This window comes from Aotus nancymaae, unplaced genomic scaffold (assembly GCF_030222135.1).
Source record: "Aotus nancymaae isolate 86718 unplaced genomic scaffold, 86718_ANA_hifiasm-v0.15.2.pri h1tg000004l, whole genome shotgun sequence".
In the NCBI taxonomy this organism is placed as follows: Eukaryota; Metazoa; Chordata; class Mammalia; order Primates; family Aotidae; genus Aotus; species Aotus nancymaae.
Genome location: NW_026988415.1, coordinates 60,873,831 through 60,899,480, shown reverse-complemented (window position 1 = coordinate 60,899,480; position 25,650 = coordinate 60,873,831). Strand labels below are relative to the sequence as shown.

At 33.8% G+C, this 25,650-nt stretch overlaps 1 protein-coding gene across 2 annotated transcripts in view; it reads left to right on the top strand.

Moving 5' to 3' along the window:
* The window catches only part of CYLC1 (cylicin 1), a 45,086-nt gene extending 20,091 nt beyond the window's left edge, over positions 1-24,995 (top strand). The window contains exons 2-5 of one of the 2 annotated variants that reach the window (XM_012470812.2): positions 7,599-7,639; positions 9,182-9,300; positions 11,357-13,084; positions 24,849-24,995. In XM_012470812.2, the coding sequence (XP_012326235.2) occupies positions 7,599-7,639; positions 9,182-9,300; positions 11,357-13,084; positions 24,849-24,881 (1,921 nt within the window). In that variant the 3' untranslated portion in view covers positions 24,882-24,995. The remainder of the gene's footprint in view (positions 1-7,598; positions 7,640-9,181; positions 9,301-11,356; positions 13,085-24,848) is intronic. The other variant, XM_012470813.2, reaches the window with a different exon arrangement.
* Positions 24,996-25,650: the final 655 nt, after the last annotated feature.

The following is a 25,650-nucleotide window of genomic DNA, read 5'->3' as shown; positions in this document are numbered from 1 at the left end:
ACTGGCTAGCCATATACAGAGAATTGAAATTGGATCTCTGCCTTACACTATGTAAAAATTAACTAAAGATAGATTGAAGACTTAAATGTAAAACCCAAAACTGTAAAAACCTTGGAGGAAAATTAGGACAATAACATTTAGGACATAGGCACAGGCAAATATTTCATGAAAAAACTACAAAAGCAATTGCAATGAAAGCAAAAATTAGCTATAGAGATCTAGTTAAACTAAAGAGCTTCTGCACAGCAAAAGAAATTATCATTAGAGTGGACAGATAACCTACATAATGGGAGAAAATTTCTGCAATCTATACATGTAACAAAGGTCTAATATCCAGATCTACAAAGAACTGGAACAGATTGAAGAGAAAAAAAAAAAAAAACATTAAGAAACAGAGAAAGAATATGAATAAATACATCTCAAAAGGAGACATTTATGCAGTCAGCAAACACATGAAACAAAGCTCAACATCTCTGATCATTAGAGAAATGCAAATAAAAACCACGATGAGATACTATCTCATGCCAGTCAGTATGGTAATCATTAAAAGGTCAATAAACAATAGATGCTGGTGAAACTGTGGAGAAATAGGAATGTTTTTACTCTGTTGGTGGGAATGTAATTAGTTCATCCATCATGGAAAACAGTGTGGCGATTCCTCAAAGACCTAGATAAAGAAATACAATTTGACCTATCAATCTCATTACTGGGTATATATCCAAAGGAATATAAATCATTCTATTATAAAGATACATGCAAGTGTATGTTCATTGCAGAACTATTCACGATAGAAAAGACATGGAATATACTCAAATGTCCATAAATGATCGACTGGATAAAGACAATGTGGTACATATAGACCATGGAATATTATGTAGACATAAAAAGAAATGAGATATGTCCTTTGCAGGACATGATGGAGCTGGAAGACATTATGCTCACCAAACTAATGCAGAAACAGAAAACCAAACATTGCATGTTCTCAGTTATAAGTGGGAGAAGAACAATGAGAATGTGTGGACACAGGGAGGGGAAGAACACATACTGGGGCCTGTCTGGGTGACAGAAGGGAAAGCACCAAAAAAAAATAGCTAATGCATTTTGGGATTAATACCTAGGTGATGGGTTGATAGCTGCCCAAACCACCTTGGGACATGTTCACCTGTGTAACAAACTTGCACATCCTGCACATGTATAATGGAACTTAAATAAAATAAAATAGAAATTTAAAAAGAGCATTTTATAATGGTAAGAGGTTCTATTCAACAAGAAGACCTAAATATCATATATATGTGTGTGTGTTTGTGTGTGTGTGTGTGTGTGTGTATATATATATACACACACACATATATCCAACATAAGAGCACCCAGATTCATAAAGCAAGGTTTTAGAGACCTACAAAGAGATTTAGACTCCCATACAAAAATTAGGGAAGACTTCAACACTCCACTATCAGTATTAGACAGATCGTTGAGTCAGAAAATTAACAAAAATATTTAGGACATGAAGTCAGCATTGGACCTAACAGATCTGACAGACCTCTACAGAACTCTCCAACCAAAAACAACATAATGTACATAACTCTAATTGTAACATGGCATATAGTGTAAAATTGACCACAAAATTAGACATAAAACAATCTTTAGCAAGTGCAAATGAACAAAAATTATACCAAAAACACTCTCAGATCTCAGCAGAATAAAAACATATATGTCATGACTATATTCCATGTAATTGTATGCTCAAAGCCATGCAATTACACGGAAATAAAACCATATGCTCCTGAATGAATTTTGGGTAAATAATGAAATTAAGGCAGAAATAAATAAGTTTTAGAAACTACTGAGAATGAAAATACAACATATCAATCTGAGACAGAGCTAAAGCAATATTACGAGGGAAATTTATAGCACTGAACACCCACATTAAAAAGTAAAAAGTGATATCAAATTAATAACCTATTATCACAACTGAAAGAATTGGAGGAGCAAGAGCAAACAAAATGCAAAGCTAGCAAAAGACAAGAAATAGCCAAGCTCGTGGCTGACCTGAAGGAAATTGACACCTGAAAAACCATTGAAAAGATCAATAAATCCAAAAGTTTTTTCAAAAACTTAATAACATAGACAGGCTGCTATCTAGACTAATAAAGAAGAAAAAATATGAGATCCAAATAAACACAGCTAAAATGACAAAGGAGATAGTACCACTAATGCCACAGAATTTTTTTTTTTAAGTCAGAAACTACAACACCTCTATGCACAGAAATGAGAAAACGTAGAAGAGATGGATAAATTCCTGAACACATAAACCCTCCCAAGACTGCTTGAACAAGAAAAATATAGATTCCTATAAAAGACCAACAAGAAGTTCTGAAACTGAGTTTTTAATAGTCTATCAACCATAAGAAACCCCGAACCAGATGGATTCACCACCATAGTCAACCAGACGTACAAAGAACTGGAACCTTTCCTACTGAAAGTATTCTAAAAAACTGAGGAGGGACTTTTCCTCAACTCATTCTATAAGGCCAGAATCATCTTGATACCAAAACCTGGAAGAGACACAACAGAAATAGAAAACTTCAGGCCAATATCCTTGATAAGCATTGATGCAAACATTCTAAATAAAATAAAATAAAATAACTCACAAACTATCCAGCAGCATGTCAAAAAATCTAGTCCACCATGATTAAGTAGGCTTCATCACTGGAATGTAAAGTTGGTTCAACATCTGCAAATTAACAAATGTGATTCATCACATAAACAGAGCTAAAGACAAAAACCACATGATTATCTCAATAGATGCACCAAAAGCTTTCAATAAAATGTAACATCCCTTCATGTTAAAAACTCTCAATAAACTTGGTATTGAAGGAACATACCTCAAAATAATGAGAGCCATCTATGACAAACACACAGCCAACATCATACTGTATAGGGAATAGCTGGAAGCATTCTCCTTGAAAGCTGACATAAAACAAGGATACTTTCTCTCAATATTTCTATTCAACATAGTATTGGATGTCCTGGCCAGGGAAATCAGGCAAGAAAAAGGAAGAAAGGCATCCAAATTGAAATAGAGGAAGTCAAACTATCCCTGTTTGCTGATGACACGTTTCTGTATCTAGAAAACTCTGTAGTCCCAGCCCCAAAGCTCCTTAAGCTGATAAACAATTTTAGAAAAATTTCAGGACACAAAATCAATGTGCAAAAATTACTAGCATTTCTATAAACCAACAGAAGTCAAGCTAAGAGCCAAGTCAGAAAAGTAATACAATTCATAATTGCCAGAAAAAGAATAAAATACCTAGGCATACAGCTAATCAGGGAGGTACAAAATCTCTATAATAAGAATTACAAAACACTGATCAAAGAAATCCGAGATGACACAAACAAGTGGAAAACATATGCTCATGGATAAGAAGAATCCATATTATTAAAATGGGCATAACTGTCCATAGCAATTTACAAAATCAGTGCTATTCCTATCAAACTACTAATGGCATTCTTCATAAAACTAGAAAAAAATTATATTTTGTATAGAACCAAATAAAAAGACAAAATACCCAAGGCAATCCTAAGCAAAAAAAAACCACAAAGAATTCTCCTACACACACACATGCACACACACACACAAACCCAAAGCTGAAGACATCATGTTAGCCAACTTTAAACTATACTACTGGACTACAATAACCAAAATACAAAACAGCATGAGACTGATACAAAAACAGATACATAGACCTGTGGAACAGATAGATAGTCTGAAAATAAGGCCATCACACATGCAACCATTTAAACTTCAGTAAAGCTAACAAAAACCAGCAATGGAGAAAGGATTCCCTATTCAATAAATGGTGCTGGGATAACTGACTAGACACATGCAGAAGATTGGAACTGCACCTCTTTCTTACACCATATAAAAAATCAACTCAAGATGAATTAAAGCTTTAAATGTGAAACCCAAAACCATGAAAACCCTGAAAGACAACCTAGGCAATACCATTTTGGTTATAGTAACTGGCAAAGATTTCATGACAAACATGCCAAAAACAATAACAACAAAAGCAAAAACTGATGAATGAGACCTATTAGCAATGACAAAATGAGACCTTTAAACTAATGGCAAAACCCACAATTGCTTTGTAAAAATTAAAGAGCTTCTGCACAGCAAAATAGACTATCAACAGAGTAAACAGACAACCCTAAGAATAGGAGAAAATGTTTGTGAAGTATGGACAATAGTCCAATATCCAGCATCTAAAAGGAACTTCAACAAATATACAAGAAAAAAACAAACCTCACTTAAAAGTGGGCAAAGGACATAAACAGATATTTCTCAAAAAGACATCCAAGCAGCCAAGAAGCATATGAAAAAAGCTCAACATCATTGATCATTAGAGAAAGGCAAACCAAAACCACAGTAAGATACCATCTCATACCAGTCAGAATGGCTACTAAAAAGTAAAAAAATAGCAGAAATAGCAGATACTGATGAGGTTGTGGAAAAGGGAAAGGTTATACACTGTTGGTGGGATTGTAAATTACTTCAATCATTGTGGAAAGTAGTGTGGCAATTCCTCAAAAAGCTAAAAACAGAACTACCATTCAACCCTGCATCCCATTACTGGTTTTATACCCACAGGAATATAAATCATTCTACCTTAAGGGTACGTGCAGCACTATTCACAATAGCAAAAACATGGAATCAATCTAGATGCCCGTAAATGGTAGACTGAATATAGAAAATATGGTACATATACAGCATGGAATACTATGCAGCCATAAGAAAGGAATGAGATCATGTATTTTGTGGAAACATAAATGGAGCTGTGGGCCATTATCCTTAGCTAACTAACAAAGAAACAGAAAACCAAATATTGCATGTTCTCTCATTTAAGTGGAAACTAAATGATAACTCATGAGAACAGTGGAAAAACAGACTCTGGAGCCTATTAGAGTGTGGAGGGAGGGAAGAGAGAGAGGATCAAAAAAAAAAAAAAACTATTGGGTACTACACTTAGTATACGTTTGATAAAATAATCTGTATAGCATCCTCTCATGACACGAACTTACCTGTGTAGCAAACCTGTACATGTACCCATGAACCTAAAATGAAAGTAAAAAACAAACAAACATGTATTTATTTTATCTTAATTTTAAAGGATATTTGTGCTGTGTTAAAAGTCTTGAGTTGGCAGTTATTTTGTTTTATAGCTTTAAATATGTAGTTACACATTTTGGCTTCTATAACTAATTTTCTCCTTTATCTCAAAAGATAAGTTACCTCCACTTATAAATCAAAGGTGTATGCACATATTTATTTATAACATAAATAATAACTAAGACTACTCTTTGGAAATGAACTGTTCAGAAGTTTATGCTTAAATTTCCAATAATTTGAGACTGAAATATTGTCTATATAAAGTAGGCGTTTCATAATATTTGGGTAAATTGTCCCTTTTCTCACTGGTTCTTTGTTGCCTTTTTTAGTGATATCCCAAGTGAGATGTATGTGCAAGACAATTAATTGAAGTGTAGAAATAAGTTATTAAAACTTGAATTTACATGTTTTACTTTATATTTTGAAATTTTTTATTTTAATATATAATTTATAATATATATGATTACAGTAGACTATAAACCATTCACACACATATTAAGTTGATGTGTTCAAAATTGTTTTCTGATAAAATCTCTGAAAAAAGAAGTTTAGAAAATGTTATTTTAGACAGTGGGAAGGAAGTAAAAATCTATGCAGGTGCAAAGTCTTTTTCTTAGAGTATAAAAGCAGTGATCAAGTCAGCATGTCAGACTTCTAAACTATTAAATTTCCAGGGATGCAGGTCGTACCATTTTCTAGCTACTCTATTGAATTAAGTGGTTTCACTACAGACAAATAGGTCATTGATCAATTGCCTTTGGAAAAAGCAAAAGTGCAAACTTGAACTATTTCAGACATCTATAAAGTTTTCTTTTGCATAACAATTCAAAGCAGTGGTTCTTAAACAGAGCTGAGTATCAAAGTCACTTAGGGAAGTTTTACAATACAGACTTGATTTACTCAACCCAGAAATTTTGATTCATGGTTCTGGGAGCAGTTCTCAGATGTGTTTATGTTTTTAAAACTTCCAAATTAATTCTGATGTTTACCTTTACTTTCATGTCACTGGACTAGATATTTTATTGATTAATGGCTCCAAAAACCTTCCTAAATAAGTCAGTGATTTATTTTTGTTTGTTTTGTTTTTGTTTTTGTTTAGAGATTGTAGAAAGTCTCTCTCTTTTTATATTGTACTTTGTACTTTAGGTTCTGGGGTACATGTGCAGATCATGCAGGATTGTTGCATAGGTACCTACATGTCAAGGTGGTTTGCTGCCTCCATCCCCCCATTACCTATATCTGGCATTTCTCCCCATGTTATCCCTCCCCACCCACTGCTGTCCCTCCCTAACCCCTCCAACAGATCCCAGTGTGTGATGCTCCCTTCCCTGTGTCCATGTGTTCTGTAAGTCAGTTGTTATTTAATAATCTGGGTAGGTCAGATTTTGTGCTGGGCACTAGCACTTAACTTTAGAAAATGAAAATAGATTTCAGTTAAATATGAATACATCCAATCATTTTGACTTATTTTGTTTTGTGTTTAAAACTTTGATGATTTAGGTAAATCAAAAAAGTCAAGATCTATGGCAGAGATGTCCAATTTTTCAGATTCCCTGGACCATATTGGAAGAAAAACCGTCTTGGACCACACATAAAATACACTAACGACAGCTGATCAGCTAAAGAAACAAATAAAAAAAATCCATGATATTTTAAGAAATATTAGAAATTTGCATTGGGTAGTATTCAAAGCCCTCTGGGCCACATGTGGCCTGAGCATAGATTGGACAATCTTACTAAGATATGTGTTTATATAAGCATAGCCTAAATGTTAGAAATGATCACATTCACCATTCCAGCTAATAAGGAAGTAACATTTTGAAAACTCATAATGCCATGCTTATTTTTGGTAGACAATACTGATTAGTACCAAACGAAATGGGCACCTTCCAAATGGAGACTATCATGGACCAATTATCCCCGTGTAGAGAGACAATTTAAAATCCAGGTCAACACTTATATGTACCCAACAGACATCATTAGTGATTTGATGTAATTTCTGAAAACATTAAAATGTTGTGAGTTTTCTTCAGAATTTATTTAGTGAATTAAGAAAATTCTGCCTTAGAGTTTTTCACTAGAGGATATTAACTGGTTCAATTTATTGTTCTATATCATTAAGTAAGAGGTTACTTACGTTAGTGTTTTTATTTTAAGTTTCTAGTAAAAATACACTTGGTTTAGAATAGGGAGACTGTAATATGAATGAAAGATAGACATTCTTAAATAATGGAGATAAGAGAAAGAATAAAATTTTTGAAGCGTTGCAATTGAAATGAGTGACAATAAGACAGTTCCAAATCACTGCTTAAACATAGCGTTGGGCTTTGTTTCTTAGAAATAAAGGATAGTTTATTTTAAAAAAATAATTATTATTATTATTGGCTTTCCATAATACAAATATAATTAGTGTATTTTCTTCTTTTAATAGACTAGAAGTAAACATCAGAACATATGATAATTCCATTCCAAGTAAGAATTTAGTTATTGAAGTTTAGTATGTCTTAGACTGGAAAATAATTTTAGGAACTAATGACTAGTGTATTCCATTAAACGTGATAAAGCAGAAACTGCTATGAATTTTTGTTAAAATTTTATAAAAGCATGTATGCGTGTATATTCATATGTGCATGTTGGTTGGTGTATATGTGTATGTGTATATTTCTGGCCTTGATGTAGGTTTGCACTTACTGGATTTGAAGAAAGATTTATCTGTTGTTCTTCAAAATACAAAACAATTTTGCTTGTATAAGATTCCCTTGTGTTTAAAATTCATAATTACAGTAAAGAAGGCAAATATAGTCAGAGAGATGAAAGTTGTTAATGAACAGCCCATTTGTTGAACAGCTGCAACTTTAGGAAAGTTTTCCTTAATATATTGAGCTGAAATCTGTCTGCACTGCTCTAACTATTACTCACTTGTTCTAGCCCATCCTTCAGGATACATATAAAAGAAGCCTATAACATTGTGATTAAGAGTGTGGGCTCTGGGGCAAAAGTACCTGTGTTTGAATCAACTATACTACTTACTAACTTTATGATTTGGGGCAATTAATTTAAACTCTCCCTGCCTCTGTGTTTTATTTTTCCACCCCTAGAAAATGGAGACAATTATATTATCTAATCCAAAGCACCGTTGTAAAGATTAAACAAGTTTATGAAAATGCTTAGAACACCAGTGTGGCACATAGTAAAGATTACATAAGTGTTAGTGGTTGCATCTATGCTATTATTACTATGATTACTTTTCTCCAATATAGTAGCTATTTGAAAATCTAAATATAGTTATCATATCTCTGATTAGTCTCTCCATCTCCAAGAGAGCTATCTTGAGTTTCCTCACCAGTTCCTCTTTTGACAAAGTTCTCAGATAGTTTGATCTCCCTGATCACACTGTTCTGGTTGTCCTCAAGTACATATATGCCCTTCTTTAAATATAATCCCAAGAATGGAATGTACAATTTCCATCTACGGCCCTAATTCCTGTGGTTTGGGATGTCACTGAGGTCAGAGAAGTGCTAAAGGAAACACTCAGATATAATCAATCAAGACTTTTACTGACTGATGTCATCACCATGCTAGTTATTATGAAGAGTACAGAAGAAGTTATATTGTCTGCAATCTAACTAAAGTGACATGAAGGAAAAAAAAGCCAGGATAGAAGAGATGATGTAGATATTTTAAAGGAAACAGTAAATCTCTATTTTCTATTCCTAATGTTTGATTATATTATTTTAGCATCATAATTTAAGTATCTGTGAAAATTAGTTTAATGTAGAAAATAAAATTACAGACTTCATTTTAAGTAAAATTCAGTGATAAATAAGAAAAGTGGCTTTTATTTTTTATTTTCTCTAATTACTAGATAAATAAACTAGAAACTGAGTGAAAATTTTACATTTTAATTTATAACTTAGTTTAATTTAAAGGATATGTTTCTTACTAAGGAATATTTCAGGTCTGTGGAAAATCTGACATTAACTCCAAATTGTTTATTGTTCTTTCTCATTTTAGTCAGTGAATCAAGCAGAAAATCATGGAATGAAAAACACTTTGCTTCGTCATTTCCCAAACCACCCCAGAGAGGTAGAAATGATAAATCAAGACCTTTGAAATCACAAGTAACAGTTACTGTAAGTACAGAAAAAGTCATTTTTAAAAATGAAATCTATGTTGATAAAACATATAAATATAATAAGTAAGGCCTATGTAACTTGAATTTTAGTATCTGTTGGAAGATTTTTTTTTTTATTTGTAATTCTCTGTACAACAGACTGCCCTACCTGCTTTAGATTAAGCTCGTATTTGTACATATTTATCTACATCAAAGACATTATCTAAGCAAGCTGGATAACCTAATACTGAAACTAGCAGGTTTACCAGCTGTAAAAGCAGCTAAAATTTTAATATTAGAGCAAAAACTGATTTTAATGATGCTTTAAGGCCTCCCTATTTTACAAAATATGAAATTCCAGATACTTGATATTAAGAGATTCAAGATTTCTACTGCTTCTCTAAAGTGGAGTTATCCTATTAATTAGCAAAAGGAAAAATAATCATATATTGATCACCTATTGTGATGTAAAACAATTTTTAAAGCATCTCCCAGAGCACAGTTACAGTTAATGCATTTATTCAAGAGTCATTTATTACATCTGTAGTGATCCAATTTTCATGTTGCTCTTCATGGTTATCTTTTAATTCCATATTACCATTTGCTTGTTGGCACCTTTATTGAATAATTAAGGGAAAATAAGAAGTAATTCTAAAATCTGTCTTTATGGTTACTTATGACAACTAGATTTGACAAATATTTGGGAGAGAGTTGAAAATAAATTACTGGGGAGGGATAACATTAGGAGAATTGCCTAATGTAGATGATGGAGGGGATGGATGTAGTAAACCACCATGGCACGTGTAAACCTATGTAACAATCCTGCACGATCTGCACATGTACCCCATAACTTAAAGTATAATTAAAAAGAAAAAGAAAAGAAATTGCACTAGGGCTGCACAAGCTAATGTAAATCAAGCATTTGTTTATTTCATTCAATTTATGTCTTTATTTTTTGCAGTGCAGCTGGGGGTCATGGGCTCTCAATTTGACAAGAAACCTTAAGTAGGTATCAGACTAGGGTTCTGCAACTATTATAGGAACTGTCATAGCAAACTTCAAGAGGATCAGTTTATTTCTGATTTAACTTGGGGATAAAGGCTGTTTAAATTGTTCCAAAAGATTTCCCCCATATAGAAGTCCCAAAAAGCCTGCTGTTATTTTTTGAGGATAAGTACTGGAATGTCATGGATCACTGTGGGCCTGCCCCAATCATAAAATTTCTGCTAAAGTCATTTTATTTTCAAAGTGGAGTTCTCTCTCTCTCTCTCTCTCTCTCTCTCTCTATATATATATATATATATATATATATACACATATATATGTATATATTTCACACATACACAGACACACACCCTTGATAGAGAAAAAAATAAGTTTAAATAAACAGTTAATGAATAATAAACTTTTTTCCTTTTTATTTATTTATTTTTATTGTATTCGAGCTCTGGGGTACATGTGCACGTCCTGCATCCTGCAGGACTGTTGCATAGGTACATATGTGCCATGGTGGTTTGCTGTCTCCATCACCGTTACCTACATCAGGCATTTCTCCCGGTGTTATCCCTCACCCTCCTCCCTGCCCCCACCCCTGCTGACCCCCCACCCCTCCTCTCCACCCCTTCACCTAGGCCTGTGAGTGTTGTTCCCTTCCCTGTGCCCAGGTGTTCTCATTGTTCATCACCTGCCTATGAGTGAAAACATGCGGTGTTTGGTATTCTGTTCTTGTGTCAGTTTGCTGAGAATGATGGTTTCTAGGTTCATCTGTGTCTCTACAAAGGACATGAACTCATCTTTTTTTATGGCTGCAAAGTATTCCATGGTGTATATGTGATACATTTTTTTTTGTCCAGCCTATCATTGCTGGGCATTTGGGTTGGTTCCAGGTGTTTTCTATCATAAACAGCATGCAATGAACATAGGTGTGCATGTGTCCTTATGAAGGAACAATTTATAATCCTTTGGATATACACCCAGTAATGGGACTGTTGGGTCAAATGGAATTTCTATTATGTCCCAATATAGAAAGACATAAGTCATTCACAAAGGATTATTGTTCTTACCAATCTTTTCAGAGGCACGACAAAAGAAAGTCAGAAGAAGGCCAGAAACCAGCTTATGTATGGATAATGCAGTCTTTAAGAAGAATTTTGCAATGGCCCTCTATTAACATAGCTGCCAGGGAACAGACTCAATTCAGACATCTTTCTACTTCCAAAACCCATCTTAAAAATGCAGAATATAAAGTATCTAAAGATGAAAAAGGAGGAACACCTTTGAAGAAAGATTCCAAGAAAAAAAGAGGCTCATATGCAACAAATCCAGAATCCAAGAAAACAATAGCAGATGAGAAAACTAAAAGACAAAATGAGAGAGTTAAAACTTCCATAAAATCATCACATGAAAATAGACTATCTAAAAAGTCAAAACCCAATTTGGAAAGAAATCCGGAATCCAAAAATTCTGAGGCAGTCTCAAAAACTTATTTACAGAAAGATAAGAAAGATTCAAAGAATTCCAAGAAGAAAAACGCTGAATCCATACGTACAAAGAACAATCCAGAGACAGATTTGAAGAGATCAAAGACTAGTAATGATGCCATACCAGAAATTTACTCAGAAAATAGTTTAAATGCTGACTTTCTGATGTTAATAGAAGGGTCTGATGATGAATCCATAAGTTTTGATGCATGGTTAAGGAATTACTCACAGAATAATTCAAAGAAGCCTGCAAAGAAGGACGCAAAAAAGGATGCAAAGAAAAGCTCTGGTGCTGAATCTGAAGACTCAAAGTATTCTGAGAAACGGTCAAAGAAAGATAAGAAAAGTGCCAAGAAAGATGACAAGAAAAAGGATGTAAAGAAGGGCACAGAGTCTACTGACGCTGAATCTGGAGACTCAAAGGATGCAAAGAAAGATACAAAGAAGAATAAGAAAAAATCAAAGAAAGATAATAAGAAAAAGTACACAAAGAAGGACCCAGAGTCTACTGATGCTGAATCTGGAGACTCAATGGATGTAAAAAAGGATTCAAGAAAGTCAAAACAAGCTTCAAAGAAAGATGGCAAAAAAAATGATGCAAAGAAAAATACAGTCTCTACTGATTCTGAATATGAATTGGAGTCGAAAAAGAGTCAGAAAGATGAAAAAGGGAATAAAAAATCTTCACAGCAAGACAAAAAGTCTGTCAAGAAGAATGAAGACTCTATTGATGCTGATTCTGAAACTGAAAGAGATTCAAAAAAGGGTAAAAAAGAGGAAAAGAAGGGGAAGAATTATTCAAAGAAAGATGACAAAAAGAAGGATGCAAAGAAAAATGCAGAATCTTCTGAAATAGAATCTGATTTGGAGTTAAAGAAGGATAAGAAAGATTCAAAGAAGGAAAAGAAAGGCTCAAAGAAAGATGTTAGGAAGGATGCAAGGAGGGACACAGAGTCTACTGATACCGAATTTGAGGAATCTTCCAAGACAGTCTCTAAAAAGTCTACAAAAATCAAAGATTCAGATACTGCATCTGAAGAATCACTGTATAAACCTAGGGCTAAGATGAGAGTTGATGAATCAAATGGCACATCTGCAAATTCAAAGAAGGAAGGACTGAAATTAAATAGAGGATTCACAATGTCATCCAAGAAGATTACATTCGAAGAGAAAGAGGGAAAAGCAAGTACAGGCAAAGTTCCTTCATCAAGAGAAAGACCACCACTTCCTCCTTGTGACCCTTTTCTACCATCACCAAAGGTCAAATGTTTTTGTCTGTGCAGGATGCCTCCTCCCTCTCCAAAACCAAGATATGCCCCTTTGGTAAGTTTACTACTGTTTTATTTTTAGACTGAAATTGATATAAAATGAAAAATATTTTTAAAGTTTGAATTTATATTTTCTCCAAATGATAGTTATCTTTTACTAGAATATTGATAACTTTGACTCGAAGGTAAGAAAAATAAAGAGTACTTCACAAGTACTCAAAATATTGCAAAAAAAAGTTATAAATTTAAGAGAATAGAAATTATGTTTACTAGAGCAGAGAGAACTGACTCATGATTTACGAAAACGTGTGAATTTATGTATAAATAAGGTCATTTTGCAAAAAACGTGGTTAAGTTTTATACTTGGAAAAGAACAAAAATGAAAATTGACTAAAACTTCTACAGGAGCAGATTTAAGCGAGATATAAATTTCCTGAGAAGTTGTTGAATACAGTAAAAAGTAGATTAACCAAAATCTATACACAGAGGTGGAATACATACCAAGATTCAGCTGTGCAAAAAATTAAATTATTTAATCCGTATCTCAACTGGAGTTTTTATGAGCCCTCATCATAACTGATATCAGGAAACAAAAGTTAACTTTTCAGAAATAACTATATCTTCTCTAATTCATAAGTCTTAGGTTAACTTTGACTAATTGGGGGTAAATACTCTGTCAACTTAAAGTTACTACTTCTCTCATCCAGGATACCTCCCCTTCAGTCCCTTCCCCAAATAGTCTGATTGTAAGGGAAAGTGTAAATAGACATCTTACATCAGACAGAGGAGCTCTGCATTAGTCCATTTTCACACTGCTGATAAATATACATCTGAGACTGGGGAATTTACAAAAGAAAGAGGCTTAATTGGACTCACAGTTCCACATGTCTGGGGAGGTCTCACAATCATGGTGGAAGGCAAGGAGAAGCAAGTCACATCTTACTTGGATGGCGGCAGGCAAAGATTGCTTGTGCAGAGAAATTCCCGTTTTTAACACCATCAGACCTGTTGAGATTCATTCACTATCACAGAACAATGTAGGAAAGACCCGCCCCCATAATTCAATCACTTTCCACCAGCTTCCTCCCAAGATATGTAGGAATTGTAGGGTTACAATTCAAGATGAAATTTGGGTGGAGTCACAGCCAAACCATATCAAGTTCCTATTCCACATGTTTTCTTTCTTTCTGGCTTTACGATTTTTGGTTGAGGTGTAACTCATTTACATGATTTCTGGGCATCAACCTTTGTTTCCTGTGCTTGCATGATATTCATTGTTTATTCCAAACATGGTAGGGCTGCTGCCCTCTCTCCTGCTAAACTCAGAACAATTGTAACTATGACTAGTTCTTGACCCTGAGTTTCTCATTTTCAGTAATTTCTTCCTCCCTTTCTTCTCCTTTCTCCTCCTGGTCATCTTCTTGTTCTTCCAATCAAGAAGTTTATATTTCCTTTTTTAGACACAGAGAAATCTCTTTTATCTTGAATACCAAGTATTTTCTATCTTTGGTTTATAATAAAATTTTACATACATACATCAATTTGCTCCTCATATATTAGTATTTCTGGAAGTTAACAACACCTTTTATCACTCTCAGAAAGCCTGGGTTTCAAGTAGACCCCAAAACTCTGCTTTGAGACTCAAAGGTGGTTAATGACCCCTTTGCTCTAGGTGGTATCTTTTCTCTCTACCAGATTGAGTTAATGGATGGCTAGCCACTAGAGTGATAAAACTTAAAAGGAATGAAAGTACACTGGGAAATAATTTTTAAGATAAATAAGAAGAAAAACTCTCAAATAGCTAGACTCTTTTCCACAGGCAGTTTTTAGGAAAAATAAATAAAATATAAGAAAAAAATTGAATACAAGGATTAATTTTAATTATAGTAAAAAAAATCTTTCAAGGTATATTCTAGGCTTGTACAGTTCATGTCAAGTCTCTTTAATAAACTTCCATATGCACAGCCACCATTCAGTTAGGCTTTTCTATCTCTACTCCACTGAAACTTTTTTAAAAATGTTATCAAGTACCTTCTTGTGGCCATATCTACAGGTTTTTCCCCCGTCCTCATCTTATTCTGTAATTCAACATCATTTAAACTAACCTCTCTGTCTGGAAATATTTCCATTACTTCACTTCTATGACCCTGTGCTCTCCTGTTTTTATTTCTACATACTGGTACCTTTTAACCACCTTTATTGTATCCTTCTCTGCCTCATTATTAAAAATTAGAATGATCCTGTTTTCGTCCTGGACATTCTCTATTTACAATCCTCCCTTTGTGAGTTTATAGAGTTAAATGGCTCTAAATATTATCTATTTATTGACAATTCCAAAATTAATATTTTCAGTTATGACCCTCCAATTGAACTGCCAAGTCTTCTCCCCAGCCACTTATTTGAAATCTCCACTATAGTACCTACTGGGCATCTCAAACTTAAAATGTTTAAATAGTACTTTTAACCCACACCAAATTCTATTCCTCTCCTTGCCTTCTTAATCTTATCAAATGGCACCACCATCCAACCAGTTGATTTAATTTAAACATGGACATAATCTCTGTCTTCCTTCTATTTCTCACCCTCCACAGGTAATCAATCCATTAATTCATTATGTTACCCAGGTTGGTCTTGAACTCCTGGCTCAAGAAATCTTGCAGCCTTGGCTTCCCAAAGTGCTGGGATTGCAGATGTAAGCCATCATGCCTGGTAGAATAAAATTTCTTACCCTAGCGTCCAACGTTTACAATATATAGCCCCTACTCATTTTTCACCCTAATCATGTAGCACTTTTTCTCTTTTCTTTTGTCATATAGCCAAGCTGGCATTCTTTTTGTCATAAATACTAAGATTGTTTTCTTGCAAAACCTTTTTATATGCTGTTTCCTCTGATTGGAATGTTCCTCCCACAGATTTTTGCCTATCTAGTTCTTCTCATTATTTAGTTTTTCAGCTTAAGTGTTTGATTTCTGGTGAAATCAATCAAAAAATAATTCAAACACACACACACAGACATTCACATACAGACAGTGGTGGCATCTGGGAGCAGGAATGAAAGTGCATGGCAGCTGGGAGCAGGAGGAAGTGAGGTTTTCTTACCGTTTTATTTAAAAATAAAGAAATAATACATACTTCTTTGCATCTTGGTCAGCAATAGTTGTTAGAGCTCTTCCTAACTTTTGCTGTTCTAATGGATACATAATGATATCTCATTGGTACTTTCATTTGCATTCTCCTGAATGCTAGTGAGCTTAAATATCTTTTGAATATTTGTCGTGCCATAGGCTTGATCTTTTGAGAATTATTTCTTTGTATTCTTTGTGCATTTTTCTCATGAATTATTTATATGTTTTTTGCATTTATTAAAGTCTCTTTGCATATTGTAGGTATTAATCCTTCATCTGTCTTCCTTGTTGTATTTTCACCAACTTTCATGTCTACTAATTATTCCACAGTGTATATTGCTGTGCACAAATGCTAAATTTTTACATAGACAAATACATCTATAATTGTTTTGATTGTTCCTTGGCTTTCTGTATTAGAGAAAATTATCTTCTCCACAGAGTAGTTTTTAACAGGGACTAATACAAACAAAAACTAGTCCTTAGTAAATAATAAACTGTCATCAATGTCCAAATTGAGCATTGTGAACAATCAAGGTTTCATTGTACTGAAATTAGTTAACAAAGGAGGTTTCCTAATCTCTTTCCCACAAGAATTAAATATGTTATTTGAAAAATACAAAGTCCCATGCAGGTTGTATAATCTAGTGGCTACTGCATACAGCTTTGGAGTCAAACAGTTTGTATTTAAATTGTTGCTCTATCACTTGCTAGCAGGATACTTTTGGGGGACTTTCTTAATCACTTGAAATACTATTTTTTCTCAATTACAAAATGGGACATCAATAAGACCTTCCCTATAGGAAAATGAAACATGTTAGGTTTTTAGTATACTATCTGGCATTTTGTTATGTATATTCAGGGAGCACTACTCCTATCAACATCCCTCAAATAACAATGCATGTGGCTTCTAATTTTATCCAGGCTATATGAACACAATGTAAAAGAAACAAATTTATTAGAACATTTTTAATTCAACAAATAAGCCAATCAATATTTTTAACTGTCATCCTCTCCTTAATAAAACTGGTGAATTGATCCATATTTGATTTTCCATAAGGAATTATCATTTTCTGAGCATGCAAAGGTTACATGACATTATGCTCAATACTGGGTGATTGATTTAAAAGCTTATCTTTCAATTTCTAAAGTTAATTAGGAGTCAAAAGAAGGCAGACTAAATAATCAGAAAACCCAAACTAAGGAGGCTGCAAGTTGGTTCATTGTTCCTATTCAAGGAAAGAAGATATTATTGTTGTTGTTGTTGTTGTTGTTTTGTATTAAACTGGAAAGCACTTCAAGGAAGTACTTATTTCTGGTGAAATCAATCAAAAAACAAATAGAAGTAAAACACATAAGAACTGCCGAACTTGGTTCACTTTATGCTTTTTATTTTTTGCCTGTGTATGGGACACATGTTGCTTAATGATAAAACAAAGAAAGTAAATCCCTCTCTTATTCTGGGCCTGATTTCTCATCTCTAAAGTAAAGAATTGAACTAGATGAACTGCAATTTCAAATTTTATAGCTAGCATAGTGGAATGAGTTTGTCATTTTTAAGTTGTGCCTGAAAGATATAGGTCATATGTCTGCCCATAACGGTGATGAATTATGGATAGAATTCCCCTCATGAGGCTAACAAGATAGCAAAAGTGACTGACACACTAGAGTACAAAAAATAATGGTAACATTGAATGGAATTTATTACCACAAGAAATAATTCTTAGGAAGACTCATGAATTATTGTGTACTGATTTCTAGAGGTTTTTGAAGGATTTTAGAGATCTTTGTACAATATGTAATCATGACTGGGGAGGTCATTTATTTATGAAACTGTTATTAACTGATTTTATCTATTAAAAAGAATACTGGAATTGTTTTAATTTGAAGCCATCTCACTATTTAATAAAGTGACAGTCAAGTACCAGTGTAACTGAAAGCCCCAGACAGACAGAAAGACCTAAGTGCCTACTAATATGTTTCTGTTTTTATTTCCTTTGCTGGTTATTTCCATATCTCTGAATAATATTTTTATATGACTACTTCTCAATTTTACACATTTTACATTGGTTTCCTTCCATAACACATAAAGATGTAGGTTGTGCACATCATCCTCTCTTCTCTCTTTCTAATGGGATCCTATATTTGTTTTTAATATGTTTGACAATTACCTTTATAACACTAAATATTATATTTATAACATTTTTCCAAGTTCTCCTACTCTTATCTTCAGTTCTTCTTTTCTGTCCCTTTTCTCTAGTTCTTTTTTACAAAGTTCTATTTTAATAGTTCCCTGCAATGACCTTTCACTGAATATTATCGTCTTGTCTGTACTTACATTAACTTGTGACCTCTTGCCTTTACAAAAAACATGTCTTCTCCCTTAACTACCCTGAGTTTCTACTATTGCGGTTTTCTTTCTTCCCACTACATTTCTTTCCCCTCTCCTACTACTGTTTCTCTATCTCCAATTTTTCACTTTTCCTCTTTCTATATCCAACTCAAAAGTTGTTTTCTACAGCTCAGTTATTAAACTTCGACTCTTCTCTATATAACTCTGGGAGCATTAATCTATTACTATGTCTTAAATTTTCACTTCTTTGTAGATATTTCAAACTGTATATCCCTAGACTATTTTCTTATTCTAACTCTTGTCTGTTATCTCCTATATTCAAACAATTTCTAAGCTCCATGAGATCAGAAAAAAAATGAACTTGAGATTTAAATCCACCATTAACTAACACTGGCATCTCTTCTGTTATTTGGGTAAAGTCATCTGCAAATGAGAAATATAGTACCTAACCTACCCATTATAACAAATTGTTCTTAGGTTCAAATATGAAAAAAAGATGTGAAAGTGTTTTATAAATGGAAAATTATTATACAAATGTAAGACTTTATTACTACTATTACTGCCTTATGCTTCATTTATATTACTCCCCTTTTTTCTTGCAATTGGTTTCTCCTTCTGCAGTTGTATTCTACAAAACTCAACTTCCCTCAAAACACTGTAACACTTATATTACTTTCTATTTATTGTTTTGATATTAATATTGTGTTCCAATTCTTTCTAACTACTGTAACACTCAGAGTATTGTTCTGCATGTAAATGATTAACAACTATTTGTTGACTGATTAACTTAAAATTTTGTATTAAGTTGAAAGTTTATATTAGAAATTCTATTATATTTAGGATAATTATTAATCATGTGTCAAACACAGTTCAAACCAATGAAGATATAAATATCATGTCTATTTCTTTCAAAGAACTTAAAGATTTACCCTAGGGAATGAATACACCAGCAGCTTTTGTTTTAGTTGTCCTCTCTAAAGAAAGTATCCTTCCCTGAAAATAGGAACATTCAATAGAAGCTTCACATTCTTTGCACATCTATGTAATTTACTCAGTTATTATAATGATTATGCATTTTATATATATTCTTCTAAAAAGTAAGTCACATGATGACAAAAATCTTTAATTTGTCTCCTAATATATTTAAAATTCCCAAGAATGTGTGAACTCAGTATTTATTGAAAAAGTGAATGTAGCATTTGTTAGAGAACTACCAAAAAGTGAATGAAGGAATTTCTCAGCAGTTGTATAAACACAGCTGTCACTAGATAATATGAAATTTAAGTATGTCCAGTTCATAAATTATTTATTCATACCACAAAGGTGAAGTAATATTTCAGCTGGGTTATAAAAGATGAGCAAAATTTTGACAGAGGCAATGGAGAAGTTTATACCCAAAAACAACCAGTTAGTTAAAAGCAGGACTGGCCTGTGATATTACATTATGAGATGCAATATTACAACATGATTCTGAAGGATGAAACTAACTAAAGGAGGAAACAATTTACAGCTGAGAAGCCAGTCAAAGTGGATGATGGGAGAAACACAGAGTTGGCAAGTGGTGTGACAAGCATGATGACAGGCTAAGGGAAATAAAAGCAACATAGAATATGTGATGCCTCTTTGCAACACTTTTTTTTTTCTTAGAGAAATACTATTTATGTTCTTAGCCTTCTTTTCAATGGGATTATTTGTTTCGTTTTGTTTCTTTCTTGTTGATTTGAGTTTGTTGTAGATTCTGGACATTATTTATTTGTCATATATATAGATTATGAAGATTTTGTCCCACTCTGTGGGTTGTCTGTTTACTCTGCTAACTGTTCCTTTTGCCTTGCAAAATCTCCTTAGTTTAATTAAGTCCCAGCTATTTATCTTTGTTTTTATTTCATTTGCTTTTGAGATCTTGGTCATGAAATGCTTGCCTAAGCCAATGTCTAGAAGGGTATTTCCAATGTTGTCTTCTAGAATGTTTATAGTCTCACAAATCACCACTGAAGTACTTACGAATGTAACCAAATACCACTTGTTCCTCAATAACCTATGGAAATAAACATAAAATAAAATAAAAAATAAAGAATACTAAATTATAAAATAGGTGGGAGGAAATGCTGGTTTGTTCTATAACTTTTTGATTCATTTTTAAATTGTATGCACTTTGCAAAGATTTTTTTTCCCATTTTTTTAACTGTTTTACTGTGTTGCTACTTTGCTATGCCCAAGCATTGAAATGCCTTCATCACCCACCATGAGATTTGGTGTCTTCTTCTTGACTTCTGACTCTCAATAATAAATTCTAATTCCACACGCTGTCTTTCTTAGAAGATGTCTTATTTTCTTTTTTTTTTTCTTTTTTTTTTTTGGAAGAAAGAAAGAGAGAAAGAAAAAAAAGAATGAAGAAGAGGAAGGAAAAGGAAGAGAAAGAGGGAGAGAGAACAGGAATATTGCTTTATTGCCCAGGCTAGAATGCAGTCTAAAAATGGGAATTGAAAACCTCTTTTATGCCAATAATTGTGCTTAACAATGGAGACAGGAAGGAATAAGGGAAGAAAATAACAAACAAGCAGCCAACCAATATTTCATTTAAACCTATGAAATGCTATGCAATTATTGAGGAGTGATTTACTTGCAATTATGTAGTCACTTTTGGAATAGGTGTGATATGGTACTGATAAGAATGTATGTTTTGTGTATTTGAAGTGGAGAGTTCTATAAATGTTTATTAAGTTTACTTGTTCCAGGTCTGAATTCAAGTCCTGGATATCCTTGTTAATTTTCTATCTCGTTGATCAGTCTAATATTGACAATGTGATGTTACAGTCTCCCACTATTATTGTGTGGGAGGCTAAGTCTCTTTATAAGTCATTAAGAACTTGTCTTATGTATCTGGGTGCTCCTGTATTGGGTGGATGTATATATAGGATCGTTAGCTCTTCTTGTTGCATTGATCCTTTTAACATTATGTAATGTCCTTCTTTGCCTCTTTTGATCTTTGTTGCTTTAAGGTCTATTTTATCAGAGGTGAGAATTGCAACTCCTGCTTTTTATTTATTTATTTATGTTTGCTCTCCATTTGGTTGGTAAATCTTCCTCTGTCCCTTTGAGTCTTTGTGTATCGTTGCATGTGAGATGGGTCTGGATACAGCGTACCGATGGGTTTTGGCTTTTTATCCAGTTAATAATATATATGAGTTTAATACTGCCATTTGATGCTAGCTGGATATATTTTTGGAAAGGCTGATACTGGTTGTTCGTTTATATGTGTAGTGCTTCTTTCAGAAGCTCTTGTAAAGCAGGCCTGGTGATGGTAAAATCTCTGAGCACTTGCTTGTTTGCAAAAGATTTTATTTTTCCTTCGCTTTTGAAGCTCAGTTTGGCTGGATAGAAATTCTGGGTTGAAAGTTCTTTTCTTTAAGGACGTTGAATTTTGGTCCCCACTCTTTTCTGACTTGTAGGGTTTCTGCTGAGAGATCTGCTGTAAGTCTGATAGGCTTCCCTTTGTGGGTAACCTGACCTTTCTCTCTAGCTGCTCTTAGTATTTTCTCCTTCATTTCAACCCTAGTGAATCTGACGATTATGTGCCTTGGTGTTGGTCTTCTTGAGGAATATCTTTGTGGTGTTCTCTGTATTACCTGGAGTTGAATATTGTCCTGTCTTACTAGGTTGGGAAAGTTTTCCTGAATAATCTCCTGAAGAGTATTTTCCAACTTGGATTCATTCTCTTCGTCACATTCAGGTACACCTGTCAAATGTAGATTAGGTCTTTTCACATAGTCCCGTATTTCTTGGAGACTTTGCTCATTCTTTTTTATCCTTTTTTCTCTAATCTTGACTTCTCGTTTTATTTCGTTAAGTTGGTCTTCGAACCCTGATATCCTTTTTTCTGCTTGATCAATTTGACTGTTAAAACTTGTGCATTCTTCGCGAAGTTCTCGTGTTGTGTTTTTCAGCTCCATTAATTCACCTATATTCCTCTCCAAGTTGTCTGTTCTCGTTAGCATTTCGTCAAACCTTTTTTCAAAGTTCTTAGTTTCTTTGCATTGGGTTAGAACAAGTTCTTTTAATTCACAGAAGTTTCTTATCATCCACCTTCTGAAGTCTACTTCTGTTAATGGAACGCACTCGTTCTCCATCAGGGCTTGTTCCATTGCTGATGAGGAACTGTGATCACCTGTAGAGGGAGAGGCATTCTGATTTTGTGTATTCTCAGCCTTTTTACGCTGGTTTCTTCCCATCATTATAAATTTATCCACCAGTTGTCTTTGTGATTTCCGACTTTCAAATTAGGTTTCTGAGTGGACGTCGAACTTGTTGATTCCCAGCACCGAAATCTGAGCAATCCACTGCGCCGGCAAAAACAGCGGTGTTAAGATTGATGGTGCTTTTCTGCTGGGGAATCGGCCAAAAGGGGACTCACTCTGCAGTCCCACTCACTCTGCACCAAGAACTGCCACGCTGAGGCGCCAGCAAAACCGCCGCGCCGGCCACAAGAGTCATGCTAGCGACCCGTGGGGCTCCTCCGCTGGGAATCTCCTGGTTCGTGAGCAATAAAAATTAGTCTGAAAGTGTGGCGTCCTCTCGTTCTCTGCACTTTCACTAGGAGCTACTATCCCGAGCTGCTAGTGGTCAGCCATCTTGGATGTCTCTCCCATCTTATTTTCATAGGTATGTACGTACCATGTTGGTTTGTATGTTCTGCACATGTACCCTAGAACTTAAAGTATAATAAATTTAATAAAAAAGACAGTCCTGGCTTGGTGGCTCACACCTGTAATCCCAGCACTTTGAGAGGCAGAGGTGGGTGGATTGTTTGACCCCAGGAGTTTGAGACCAGCCAGGGCAACACGGCAAGACCCTATCTCTATTAAAAATAGGATTTTTTTAAAAAAGAAAATGTCTTTTTAAAAAAAGAAATGTCTGTTTAAAAAAGAAATGCTCTAGAATATAACATTTCTAGTGCCTCTCCCAAATCACAACATACAGATAGAAGTTATGCCACACATGTATTTGAGAATAAAACAGGCCAACATTTTGTTTCAATTATTTGGGATGCATAACAATATAGAAAAAAATACTGAACTGTGAATCAAGAGTGCTATAATAAGACATTTCTGAGAATAAAAACAAGATCTGTATAATAAAAAATCAAGAAATAGGAACAGATAATTTATACAGGAGAAAATAAATATAAGAGGCAAAATCATGAAAAAATATTGGCCATGCTTAGTAATCAAAGCAACCCCTAGAGATTATTTTGTACCTAGTAATGTGACTATTATACATATATGTCTTATATATATTAACTATATCAATACATAAAATATAATTTTTACATGTATTGTATATGTATGATATGTCTTACAATTGTTGAAGCTTCAGTGACAGCAGCACATTTATTCACTGCTGACTTCAGAAAGGGGCCAATATAAACCAGCTTAACCTTCCTCTGGGCCTATATGGGAATATGTAAGAAGAGTCATAAATGATAAAATAATATTTGACTCAATAATCCCACCCCTAAAAGTATAATAAAAAATTTTCAGAAGAAAAAACAAATTCTATGCATAAAGAACATGATTGTAACACTGTCTATAAGAGAAAAACTTTGGTATAAATGTATAATATATAAAATTATGTATACTTATAAATTAATGTATAAAATATATAGGTATAATGTATAAAATTAAAGGGGGTGTTAGTAATATCTGAAACTGGTTAGTATGCATTCATTGAAATAATAATGATGGAGCCTAGCGAAATAGAGGGACAAGTTTGTATTATAAGGCTAAAATAAATAAGCAAGGAAAAATACTATGGGATTGCAACTAAACAGAAATCTTCATGTTCATGAATAAAGAATATGCATTAATATGCAAATTTGAAAATAATTATGTTAGTGTGGTGGAATTTGGGGTGACTACAAGATATTTTAAATATATTTTCATTTTTTACATTATGTTTTTATTTTTGAAGTTCTAATCCATTAATGTAGTTGTGAAAGTTTAGGCTAATGGAGTTACATTGCTGGGCCTTGGTTCCTGTACAAACATTGATGCTTGAACTACCTTTCAGTACTTCTCACCCTTCAGAGTTCATTAGGATTATTCAGGGAGCTTGTTGAATGTGCATATTGCTGGACTTTATTTTTAGAGATTTTGACTTGGTAGGACTGGGGTGGAGATCAGAGATCTGCATTTTTAATAAGAAATAATAAAAATGATATCCAAGTTCCCTTTCATCTATTACATTCTGTGCTTTGATGTGATCCTTAACACACCAAAGATGTCTTGAATAATAGACAAATAAAATCTTTATTTTTATTTGCATTTTTCTACTTTGTTCCTTAGCCTGAAGCACCGTGGATTCATAAACTGCTTTAAAGAACAACTGAGCACTTGATTTCACAGAACGGCCTTACTACAGTAAGCACCAGCTACTCTCAAATGAGCACTTCTACCTCTGTGGAACTGAAATAAAAACAAGTCTTCCATGAGTATCAAGAGCTGCTCTTTTTTTTGGCATATAATTTACAGAAGTGATTTATAGACATGTTTACTTTTTTTTAATGTATCAAATGTCTCAATTATTCAGACCAAAGTAATGTAGCATTTTACCTCATGTTCTGAAGCTTCAATCTGGAAACCATTTCTAAATTTGGGTTCAAATGTACTCTTCTTCAACACTCTTATCATATTTCATTAAATTTCTCTTTAACTTAGCATTCAAACTAAAAGTAAACAGAGAATGAAAGGGAGGAACCAGATCTTCCACACCCTGAAGAGAAATAGAGAACTATATAGAGATAGTAACGCCTGACAAAAATTTTTTGTTTGATCAAATTTTAGTCATGCTCCTGAACCATCCCCTAGGCCTATCTAAGCATTTCCCTTATAAAATCCGTTAGCAAAAAAGCTGCTAAATCAATTTAGCAAGAGTATTACACCCTTAATAGCTGATTCTTCAATATATGATCAGGTTTCTCATCCTCCACCATCCTCCATGAGATTTCTCAACACCCTGGAAAGTCAGTATAGCCAGAATCCTCCCTTATCTCAATGTTACCTCTCAGTGATTTTCCATCCACTGACTGACACCCTGCTCTTTGGCTATAAATTCCTATTTGCTCATGCTACATTCATAGTTGAGCCC